The sequence below is a fragment of the Schistocerca cancellata genome, chromosome 4 (assembly GCF_023864275.1).
Source record: "Schistocerca cancellata isolate TAMUIC-IGC-003103 chromosome 4, iqSchCanc2.1, whole genome shotgun sequence".
Taxonomy (NCBI): domain Eukaryota; kingdom Metazoa; phylum Arthropoda; class Insecta; order Orthoptera; family Acrididae; genus Schistocerca; species Schistocerca cancellata.
Genome location: NC_064629.1, coordinates 867175710 through 867188365, shown reverse-complemented (window position 1 = coordinate 867188365; position 12656 = coordinate 867175710). Strand labels below are relative to the sequence as shown.

Below are 12656 nucleotides of genomic sequence, written 5' to 3'. Positions count from 1 at the left end.
GATTTTTATTAAAAGTAGCACATACAAAGTTGTTGTTATAAACAGATTCACCACTGGTGCCACTAGTGGCACATTGCTGTCAAAATACTGGTGTTTAATGAGATGATTCCACATTACTGTCCTCCCACTATCCCTGGAGCTGAGTATTGTTAGCTATGGTAGCCTACCTTATAAGATCCACTTTGGATTTCAATAATACTGTCATCTCCCCCTTCCTTTAATATTGCTTGTAACAAGCATAATAAACCTGCCAAAGATTTGTGCTTAGTCTTGCAGCTAGTACCCCATGGGAGGAAGTTTGGCTGAAGCGGTACTTTGTATATATGTTTTTCAAGTTGTCATGAATTTGGCCAGGTGTCAGTTTTGGTATTTAATTAGGGAGAGCAGGCACTACATCAAGTGTGGAGGATGCACTGAGATTGTTGAATTCATAAACATCAATGCGACAGTACTGAAGTTACAATGTACGGCATGATTTTGTCAGAACCTTGTTGCCAGATCATCACTCATCTGGTTCACAACATTTACGTAAGCTACTGACTATAAGACGCAGATGACAGCTGTCAAGCAAATGTAAAGGTTTCATTTAAGTATAGCCATTACCAACACACACAAAAAACTCTAAGTGCCTGTAAGAGAACAGAAGCAGCCGGTTCAGCAAGTGGCAGATAATATTCTTAGAGACAATATACTACCAGCATGTTAGGACTTTGACCATGTTCTGATCCGCATTTATCAAATCCCCAACATTAATGAGAAAAGCTACATTCTGACAAACGTCTTTTAAATCATTAACCTACAGTGGCATACTTGTATTTTTTGTTTGTCTGTATCTGGTAGCTTTGATTTAGCAATACAATTGTCTCTCCCTTCAACATGTTAACATTCTATTCTAAATTACAAACAGATTCACTGAATCCATATACTTAGGCTATGAAATATGTCACTACTAAAAATTGAACTTCAGACGCCAGAACTGCCAAAAGGCAAAACAAATCAAAAGGATGCAAAATTAAGTGGTACACAGCTACAACACTAGAAGAAGGGATGATGATCACTATTCTGGGTTAAATCTGACTTTGGTACAGAAAGGGGTGAATTATGCTGCCAGAGATATCTTTGGACATCTGCAAAATATCATTAAAAGTCTGGCAGATAGCCAAACAACAATTTAAAAAAATTAAAAGAATTTCTGAATGTCAACTCCTCCTACTCAATAGATGAATTTTTAGATACGAAGTAGAAAATGTAAAACTAAATAAATAAGTAAAAATTATACTGTGTTATGAAAACTTATGTTAAACTGACATGTTCCACATCATTACAAAATGTTGTATTCATGATCTATGGAACAAGTATTAATGTAATGTAATGAACACAGTAAGATTTTTAAGTCCAGTTGAACCTACTGAAACTAGGCATCAGCACTGACTATTGATATAATGAGGTGGCGTGTAATGCAAAATGCAAACAACCAGAGGTAGATCAGAACACCGACAATATTTGTTTTGTTTCTATACAATTTTCGACATGTAGAGTGTGAAGAAAACGTGATATGCAGTGTGGCCAAAGGTCTAGTTTAGACTGGAACACGTCAACATGGATGTGAACTGGTGAAGCCAATGAATGTGACCTCACGATCATAACCATAATAATGTTACATGGCATGTAGTCTATGTGTATCAGATTTTGATAAATATTTCATGTCCATCATTTTACTGTCATCGGTCAAAGGAAATGGATGGTATCAGTAGGTTCAATACTTAACACTGCTTTCATTCAAATCTCACTTTGAGGAACTTTGTGAATACTAACGTACATTCTTGAATAGGTTCCACTGCCCTTGCTGATAATAACACACAGCCTTCACTGAAATTTATTATATTTTACAGGAATGTTCACCAAATTTCTTGTTCCCAATGCAGACAGATCCGTTGTACAGAAGTTTTAATTCACGTCTTATGATAACAATGTTACAATTTAAACATAATGAATAGGAAGTTTTATGCTAATAGGTGTTGTGGCCGACAAATGTGTCATCTGATACGTCATACATATAAACATTTTAGTTGAGATGTTCTCACTGAATCAAGTCAAACGTGAAGTTTATAAATTTTAAACTGCTTTTTCCTTTACAAAAATGGGTGTGGTGCAACATAACCTCAAACAAAAATATTTGGCAATGGAAAGATGCATATAACTGACAATCATTATGTCACTTAAAGGTAAAGGTGTGCCTAACCTTCCTGATCCTCAGAATGGTTTAATTATCCACATGCAAGACTGAAATTTGCTATGGAAATATACATGGCTCCAGCCAGTAGAGTGAAACATTTACAACTTGTGAACTTCACATCAATTTTAACATACATCATATTTAAGCATACCGATCATATGCAAGAACGTGACCTCTTCACCACAAAAGAACTAAAAATTTAATTTTTTTCGCATATACAACTTTCCACTTCAACAAGTGACCTGCCATTTGATGGAGTAACTTAGGTACTCTGAATTCATTACAGTTACTCAACATCTATCAGTTAGTGTCATAAAATATTAATATATTACTCACAGTTCTTCTGTCCAGGTTGGCAAATCGGCTGGTATGTGTTGCAACTTTTTCCTACTACAGTCAATAAACCGACCCAAGCAGGAACATGAAGATGAACAAGGATCATTATTAGAAGCTTCCAACTGTATCACAGTGAACATAATATGGCAAGTAAATAATAGTATTAAGTTTGCCATATTTTACAATACTCATTCCACTGAGGGAACACAATAACAACTCAGGTGTTCGCCACCATTTTCACTCAATTCCTACATTGCAAATATACAATCGCCGAACGAAAAACAAAACCACAAAAACAGGTACTTTATCTCTGAGTATGTCCATTACGAATCAATACTTTATAGCATAAAATGAAAGTTAAACTAAACCCTCCAGATCACGGTATATACATAATCAAACATAACACCACCACATACATCAAGTACCATCACCAATGATATACATCCAATCACAGATGTTATGCATTACAATGAAAAGTAAAGCCAGAGATGTTACAACATAATACTTACTGGACTGCAAACGCTGACTCAATAAGCCTGGTTTCCACATGCAACAAAAGTGACACCACTTGGCCTCCACTCTCTGAGCTCACCGAACCTGCGTGAGGAAACACCCAATATCCTGTGGCGGCACTCGAGTAACGCCACTTTTAGCCATGTCACAAAAGTTAAAGTCACTCTAACTCTATGACGACACTTTCCTTCCCCCACCAACGATTATAGTCACAAGAAAAAAAAGCAGCCACCATTTTGATAGCAAGGCTTCCGAAGCTACTGTATCTGGCATTTTTCTGGTATTTATGCCTGCATTTTACGAAATTTTGCAGTTTCAATCACACACAGCATTAAAGATCTCTATCTAGCTAACTGTCCAAAATGCGTAGTTTTAACTAGGCTCTGTTGTGGTACAGTGGCAGGAAGTGGGACTGTAGTACGTAGGTACAATCTTGATGAGCCCATCATGGTTAATTTACATATTTTTAACATATAATGTTCGGAAAAGCTTTATGTAAGTAAGCAAGTATTATTTAATTATTAGTGGAAGTTTGCTTGTTGTTGCATAGTCGCTTACTTATTTCTTCAGGTGGTGCACGTTAATGCAGTGTTGCCAGTATATTCACATTCTATTATATTAACACTTGCCCAGTTGATCTGACAAAGGAAATAACAAGGTTTCAGATTGAATGCAAGTTTAATAAAGGAAATAAATTATATTACTGCGTCTTTTTGCGCACTTGTACGAAACGGAACTCCAAAATTCAGTATATTATTAGTATTTCGTCCTTTTTAAGTGATTAGTGGAGCAAGAGTGAAAATATAAGCTTCCAAATGAATCTTCATGGCATTGTAAATAGCGTCCAACACATCGCACAAGAACATTGAAATTGTAATTTTGAGGACGTGGTATAAATGTTACAGAGGTGACGGGTAATCACCAGATGTCAAATATCAAAATGTCATTTATAGTGTTACTGCAGCAAGTACTGACTCCGAAATGACAGTACCTAATTTTGTAATAGAGCTCGATATGGAGATCAAAAGTTACTCGAAATTTACTTTCCTTATCTGAAAGTTGCACAAGAATGGATTTTCGTGTATGAGTGCTACTTTGTTTATAAGTGGATGTGAGGCTTCTGTGTTACTTCCGCACAAAATCCACTTTCAAATCCAACAGTTATGCTCTCTCTCCTTCTTATTGGATTCTAGGCTCAACTCTAATGCAATTACCTAAATGACAACAAAAATGTCTGTTCAGATAATCTCAGCCGATGCCACTTTGAATGTCGTGCAATTAGAATTTCGACAGGAGTGTGTGGAAACAGCAGTACATGGCGTCATTGCCATATCAGCTGTTGTGTAACTTGCTGTGGTGCCATCTTAGTTGCATATGGAAAACTGGATTAAGGAGATGGTGGTTCTATTGGAGATGATACAGGTAGTGGACAGAAATATGAAAACACCAAAACGCAACACATTATCATGCCTAATATGACATATGAATTCGGTTGTCATTGAAAATAGCTTCCAGTCGTCTTGGGTTGAATAAATACAGGGCCTATACGGCTTTCAAAAGAATCTTATGCCATTCTTCCTGCAAAACAGTGGCAATCTCAGGTATAATGACACAGGGTGATAACGACCACGCACAGTTCTATCAAAAGTAGAACACAAAGGCTCAACAATACTGAGATCTAGTGACCATGTTGACTACAGTGATGCAACAATTCATCCCTGCGCTCATAACATTGTGCTATGGGATGGACCTGATCAGATAAAATCGCCACACAACCCTTGGCAGTAATGCAAACTTGTAGAGTAACCATGATGCACATGGAATGCCACAATATGGCTGCCAAAATCATCACTGAACCCTCACCATGTTTCACCCTTGGGATTTAGACTCGGCCAGGAGTTGGAAACAGTGTCAAACAAGACTCATCTGACCAAGTGACATTCTTCCATTGCACCATAGTTTAGTGAGCCATGAGGAAACTCTTCAGTTTCGATTTGAAAGCGCGTGGATTACTGCTAAGATTTTTGAATTCCAGTGGTAGCTTATTGAAAATGGATGCAGCAGCATGTTGCACACCTTTTTGCACAAGAGTTAAGGAAGTCCGATCCAAATACAGGTTTGATTTATGCCGAGTATTAACCAAGTGAAAGCTGCTTATTGTTAGAAATAAACTAATATTGGTAACAAGAAGCGACAATAAGGAATATACATATTGAGAGGCCAATGTCAAAATCTCCAGACTCGTGAAAAGAGGTCGACAAGAGGTTTGTGAATTCACACAACTTATTGCCCGAACCGCCCGTCTCTAAGCCAAAAATATCCTTCTATAATGGGAAGAGTTACCCCAAAGCATAACACCATACGACATAAGTGAATGAAAATAAGCAAAGTAGACTAATTTACGTGTCGAAATATCACTCACTTTGGATTCTGTTCGAATAGTGAAAATGGCAGTATTAAGTCTTTGAACAAGATCCTGAACGTGGGCTTTCCACAACAGCTTACTATCTATCTGAACACCCAGAAATTTGAACTGTTCTGTTTCACTAATCATATGCCCATTCTGTGAAATTAAGACGTCAGGTTTTGTTGAATTGTGTGTTAGAAACTGTAAAGACTGAGTCTTATTGTGATTTAGCGTTAGTTTATTTTCTACCAGCCATGAACTTAGGTCATGTACTACCTGTTTGAAAGCAAGCCAATGTTCCATACAGCATCCTTTACTACCAAGCTAGTGTCACTAGGAAACAGAAACATTTTAGAGTTACCCGTAATACTAGAGGGCATATCATTTATATAAATAAGGAACAGGAGTAGCCCCAGTACTGATCCCTGGGGCACCCCCCACTTAACAGTACCCCACTCAGATCCCACATCACAACCGTTATCAACATTGGGAAAAATTACTTTTGCTGCCTCTTGCTAAAGTAAAAGGTGAACCAATTGTGAGCTACTCCCCATATTCTGTAATGGTCCAAATTCTGGAGCAATGTTTTGTGATCAACACAATCAAATACCTTAGTTAAATCAAAAAATATGCCAGGGGTTCGAAACCTTTTGTTTAGCCCATCCAGTACCTCACAGAGAAAAGAGAATATAGCATTTTCAGTTGTTAAATGACTTCTAAAGCCGAACTGTACATTTGATAGCAAATCGTGTGATATAAAATGATCAATTATCCTTATATAAACAGCCTTTTCAATAACTTTTGCAAACACTGATGGCATAGCAATAAGTCTAAAATTATCTACATTATTACTTTCTCCCTTTTATAAATCGGCTTTACTACTGGGTACTTCAATTTCTCAGGAAACTGACCATTCCTAAAGGAAAAATTACAAATAAATGAATAAATACAGGGCTTACATGGGGAAGCACAGTACTTTAATATTCTGCTAGACACTCCCATCATAACCACAATTATTGACTCAATCTCCCTCTTGTCTGTATCACAGAGGAGTATTTCAGACATCAGTCTCAGAAAGGCATTTGCCAAGAAAGTTATATGATTTCCTGTACAAACTATATTTTTATTTAATTCACCAGCAAAGCTCAGAAAATGATTCTTAAATACTGTACATATATATCATTTATCAGTAACAGAAATATTTTTACTGCCAACTGACTTTATATTGTCATCCTTGTGCTGCAGACCAGAGACTTCCTTCACAACTGACCAAATGGTTTTAATTTTATCCTGTGAATTAGCTATTATATTTGCGTACCACATACTGTTTGCCTTCCTAATAACATTTTAAGAAATACTATTTGTAATGGGCTACTGTAGCTTGGTTGTGACTACTTCTAACATTTTTATATAATTCCCACTCAGATCTACAACATATCCTTATCCCACTAGTCAGCCACCTGAGCTGCCTATTACTGCTAGTACCCCGTTTAGAACGTTCTAATGGGAAGCAACTCTCAAAGAGCATGAGAAATGAGTTAAGGAAAGCATTGTATTTATCATCTATTTTATTGGCACTATAAACATCCTGCCACTCTTGTTCCTTGACAAGGTATAAAAAACTCTCTATTGCTGTTGGATTAACTTTCCTACATAGTTTGTAATTAAATATTTCATTTGTTTTAGTACAAAAGCCTTTTAGTGTTAAAATTTGTACATCGTGGTCTGTGAAAGTTGATTAATGATAGGATGTTTCTATCAACCATATTTAGACACAATAGTCGAATAGTCATTCAAAGGCAGACTAAACTCTATGAGATGGAAGCACACCATGAGCATCCTGTAATACTAGGTAGAGATTTTAAATTGACTGGTATCGCTCTGAAACCTATGCATATGTTATGAGTGGTAAGGACAAATGGACATGCGAAGCAATACTTTATTCATTGTCAGATAAATGACTCAAGCAGCTTGTCCAACAGTAAGCATGTGAAACAAACACTTAACATCTCCTGCAGTCAAAACTGATCTTTTCGAGAATGCTACCAATGGGAGATGCATTAGCAACTACGAGGGTGAGTCAAATGAAAACCTTAAATATTTTTTTAAACATTATTTATTGTGCAGAAGTGGTACAAAGCTGTATCACTTTTCAACACAATCTCCCCCACGCTCAATGCAATTCCTCCAGCACTTACAAAGTGCATAAATTCCTTTAGAAAAAAGTTCTTTTGGTAGTCCGCACCACCACTCATGCACTGTGTGGCGTACCTCTTCATCAGAACGGAACTTCTTTCCTCCAATTGCGTCTTTGAGTGGCCCAGACATATGGAAATCACTTGGGAAAAGGTCTGGTGAGTATGTTGGATAAGGAAGACCTCAAAATTCAGGTCTGTGATTGTTGCAACTGTTGTACGCACAATGTGGGGCCTTGAATTGTCATGTTGCAAAAGCACATATACTGACAGCAATCCATATCACTTTGATTTGATTGCAGGCCACATATGATTTTTTAAGAGATCTGTGTATGATGCACTGGTGACAGTGGTCCCTCTAGGCATGTAATGCTCCCAAAAGAGAGTCAGCATAACATTCCCTGCTGATGGTTCTGTTCGAAACTTCTTTGGTTTCAGTGATGAGGAATTGCGCCATTCCTTGCTCGCTCCCTTTGTTTCCGATTGGTGGAAGTGAACCCAGGTTTCGTCCCCAGTAACGATTCTTGAAAGGAATCCATCACCTTCTCATTCAAAGCGCCGAAGAAGTTCTTCACAAGCATCAACAAGTTGGTCTCTCATTTCAGGAGGCAGCTGCCGTGGCATCCATCTTGCAGATACTTTGTGAAACTGGAGCACATCATGCACAATGTGGTGTGCTGACCCATGACTAATTTGTAAACATGCTGCAATGTCATTCAGTGTCACTAGGCGGTTTTACTTCACTATGGCTTCAACTGCTGCAATGTTCTGTGGAATCACAACTCGTTGTACCTGACCTGGACAAGGAGCATCTTCCACTGAAGTCACACTACTTGCGAACTTCCTAATCAATTTGTAGATTTGCTGCTGTGACAAACATGCATCACCGTACTGAACCTTCATTCGTCTATGAATTTTAATATATTTTACACCTTCACTACGCAAAAACCGAATAAGAGAACACTGTTCTTCCCTGGTCCAAGACGCAAGTAGGGCGGCCATCTTTATACTCATACTGCGATGGTATGTGTGTATCTGCACTATGCTGCCACCTACAGGTCATTCTGCACGCTATTTGTAGCACTCTTACCAACTTATAGGATAACAGCGCTAAATTTCGACTTGTTATTACAAATTTAAGGTTTTCATGTGACTCACCCTCGTATGTTTCTATTACAGGATGAATGGTTACCAAAGTCATCAAGAAAACTAGGAGGATTATTTTGTTTGATCAATCTTGTATAATAGTTACTAACAATAAATTAGTAGACAAACTGACAACATTTAGTTTAAATCCGAGAAACACTAAACGGTTGTGATTAGTTTCAAAGGCATTATAAAGGATAGTCTCGAAAAGTAACTAACAGATAAAGCAATAAAAGATGGCAAAGACCCACCTTGGTTAAATGGTATCAACTGTAGAAAGTTGATAAAACCTGGTCGAGTGCACTCCCACTACAAACATGACTGTAGGACAAAACTTAATAGCAACTCATACATCCATAACAAGGGATATGTCTAAAATGTGCATTATTTTCCACAAACAGAGCTAAGTGAAAGATTTATCTCATGAGACAGCGTTATGGAAATGCCGAAATACCTGAACTGACTGCATTAAGTGTCCTCTGAAGACCTTCTTACAAAGTTATTGAGAACCAGTGTTAATGGAGGTATCTGAAAATATACTACAAACATCAGTGACCTATCCTACAAAAGCCTACTTACAGAGTTTCAAGAACTAGTACTGAGAGAGAAATCTAGGAATATACTACAGTCCCCAACATATTATTGCCACAGGGACTGCGATGAGCAGATTATACTAGTTACAGTACACACACCCAGAGGCATTTAAGCAATCATTCCTCCCATGCTCTGTATGTGGGTAGAATGGAAAGAAATCCTAATAAATGGCACAGTTGTGAGCACCATATTCTATGCATTTGACAGTGATTTGAAGAGTAAGAGTGGTGGGTTACTGGGCATTCTGGCAGAATTAGTCATAGCAGCATCCATCAGCACTTTCTTATTGGCTTCAGCACTTTCTTATCATCAAGCCCCCCCCCCCCCCCAGTGCCCACACACCTGCCCTCTACAACCCTGTGCTCCTGTCCCTGCACCCCAATACCAAATGTCCCTGGTCAACATCATGCTTCCAAATGGCATGCACGCTCAATGAAGCAATTCTGTATACTGTCGGCCAGCTGCACGCAACCTCCCCACTCTTGAAGCAAATTTAATTTGACCGCATGTGTGCTATCATTCGCTATTCTGGAGGAACTGCCGCCAGTAGCAGCAGCACCAGCGGTCAGCTGGGAAAAATAAGACTATAAGTATGTATTTTGTCAGTCAGTCTCTAATTATTATTATTATTATTATTATGTATATCATTGAACTTAGGGCTTTGTTATTATTGTTGCAGATAAGGACATGCAGACATTGCCCATGTCACAGCAGTAGCCACAGTCTGCAGGATGTCTTCCTGACCTAGATTAGATCAGATTAGATTAGATTAGTTTTTCGTTCCATAGATCCATGTTGAGGAGATCCTCATGGATGTGGAACATGTAACTTTTTTTTTTAAAGCTGAAATAACAATACTAATAGTATGAATATATACAATACATCATTTTTTTCTATTAAAAAATTCGTCAATGGAGTAGAAGGAGTTGGCCACTAGTAAGTCTTTCAGGCTCCTTTTAAACTGATCTTTATTTGTAACTAAATTTTTTATGTTTGCTGGCAAATTATTGAAGATGCGTGTTCCTGTGTAGTGGACCCCTTTTTGAACTTAAGTAAGTGCTTTTAAGTCTTCGTGCAGATCATTTTTGTTCCTGGTATTGTATGTATGAACTGAGCTGTTTGTTGGAAAAAGAGATATATTATTTAGGACAAATTTCATTAAGGAGTAAATATACTGAGAGGCAGTAGTTAGTATACCTAGTTCTTTGAAGAGGTTTCTACAAGACGTCTGTGAGTTTACTCCACAAATAATACATATTACACGCTTTCGGACTCTGAAAACTTTTGTTTGAGTTGAAGAGTTACCCAAAAATATTATACCATATGACATTATGGAATGAAAATAGGCAAAGTATGGAAGCTTTTTCACTTTTATGTCGCATATGTCTGCTAACACTCGAATTGCAAATAGAGATTGGTTAAGGCGTTTCTGCAGTTCTGTGTTGTGCTCCTCCCAACTGAATTTATTATCAAGTTGTAATTCCAGGAATTTAAGACTGTCAACCTCTTCTATCTGCTCTTCTTCGTACTTTATGCATATGCTGGGTGGAAACCTCTTACAGGTTCTGAATTTCATATAGTGAATCTTTTCGAAGTTTAATGTCAGTGAGTTGGCTTGAAACCATTTATTAATATCCATAAAAATATCATTAGCAGATCTTTATAGAACTACACTCGACATACTACACTCCTGGAAATTGAAATAAGAACACCGTGAATTCATTGTCCCAGGAAGGGGAAACTTTATTGACACATTCCTGGGGTCAGATACATCACATGATCACACTGACAGAACCACAGGCACATAGACACAGGCAACAGAGCATGCACAATGTCGGCACTAGTTCAGTGTATATCCACCTTTCGCAGCAATGCAGGCTGCTATTCTCCCATGGAGACGATCGTAGAGATGCTGGATGTAGTCCTGTGGAACGGCTTGCCATGCCATTTCCACCTGGCGCCTCAGTTGGACCAGCGTTCGTGCTGGACGTGCAGACCGCGTGAGACGACGCTTCATCCAGTCCCAAACATGCTCAATGGGGGACAGATCCGGAGATCTTGCTGGCCAGGGTAGTTGACTTACACCTTCTAGAGCACGTTGGGTGGCACGGGATACATGCGGACGTGCATTGTCCTGTTGGAACAGCAAGTTCCCTTGCCGGTCTAGGAATGGTAGAACGATGGGTTCGATGACGGTTTGGATGTACCGTGCACTATTCAGTGTCCCCTCGACGATCACCAGTGGTGTACGACCAGTGTAGGAGATCGCTCCCCACACCATGATGCCGGGTGTTGGCCCTGTGTGCCTCGGTCGTATGCAGTCCTGATTGTGGCGCTCACCTGCACGGCGCCAAACACGCATACGACCATCATTGGCACCAAGGCAGAAGCGACTCTCATCGCTGAAGACGACACGTCTCCATTCGTCCCTCCATTCACGCCTGTCGCGACACCACTGGAGGCGGGCTGCACGATGTTGGGGCGTGAGCGGAAGACGGCCTAACGGTGTGCGGGACCGTAGCCCAGCTTCATGGAGACGGTTGCGAATGGTCCTCGCCGATACCCCAGGAGCAACAGTGTCCCTAATTTGCTGGGAAGTGGCGGTGCGGTCCCCTAAGGCACTGCATAGGATCCTACGGTCTTGGCGTGCATCCGTGCGTCGCTGCGGTCCGGTCCCAGGTCGACGGGCACGTGCACCTTCCGCCGACCACTGGCGACAACATCGATGTACTGTGGAGACCTCACGCCCCACGTGTTGAGCAATTCGGCGGTACGTCCACCCGGCCTCCCGCATGCCCACTATACGCCCTCGCTCAAAGTCCGTCAACTGCACATACGGTTCACGTCCACGCTGTCGCGGCATGCTACCAGTGTTAAAGACTGCGATGGAGCTCCGTATGCCACGGCAAACTGGCTGACACTGACGGCGGCGGTGCACAAATGCTGCGCATCTAGCGCCATTCGACGGCCAACACCGCGGTTCCTGGTGTGTCTGCTGTGCCGTGCGTGTGATCATTGCTTGTACAGCCCTCTCGCAGTGTCCGGAGCAGGTATGGTAGGTCTGACACACCGGTGTCAATGTGTTCTTTTTTCCATTTCCAGGAGTGTATTTATTGCAATACTTGTGTCATCTGCAAACAAAACGAACTCTGCTTCTGGCAGTGTAACTGATGAGACATCATTAATGTACACAAGAAAAAGCAATGGCCCTAAGATAGATCCTTGTAGG

The 12656-nt window shown here is 39.8% G+C and overlaps 1 protein-coding gene across 1 annotated transcript in view; it reads right to left on the bottom strand.

Annotated features, from left to right (window-relative positions):
• The window catches only part of LOC126185006 (leucine-rich repeats and immunoglobulin-like domains protein 3), a 76180-nt gene extending 73174 nt beyond the window's left edge, over positions 1-3006 (bottom strand). The window contains exon 1 of the mRNA XM_049927733.1: positions 2573-3006. Coding sequence (XP_049783690.1) covers positions 2573-2748 — 176 coding nt within the window. The 5' untranslated portion in view covers positions 2749-3006. The remainder of the gene's footprint in view (positions 1-2572) is intronic.
• Between the last annotated feature and the right edge of the window lie 9650 nt (positions 3007-12656).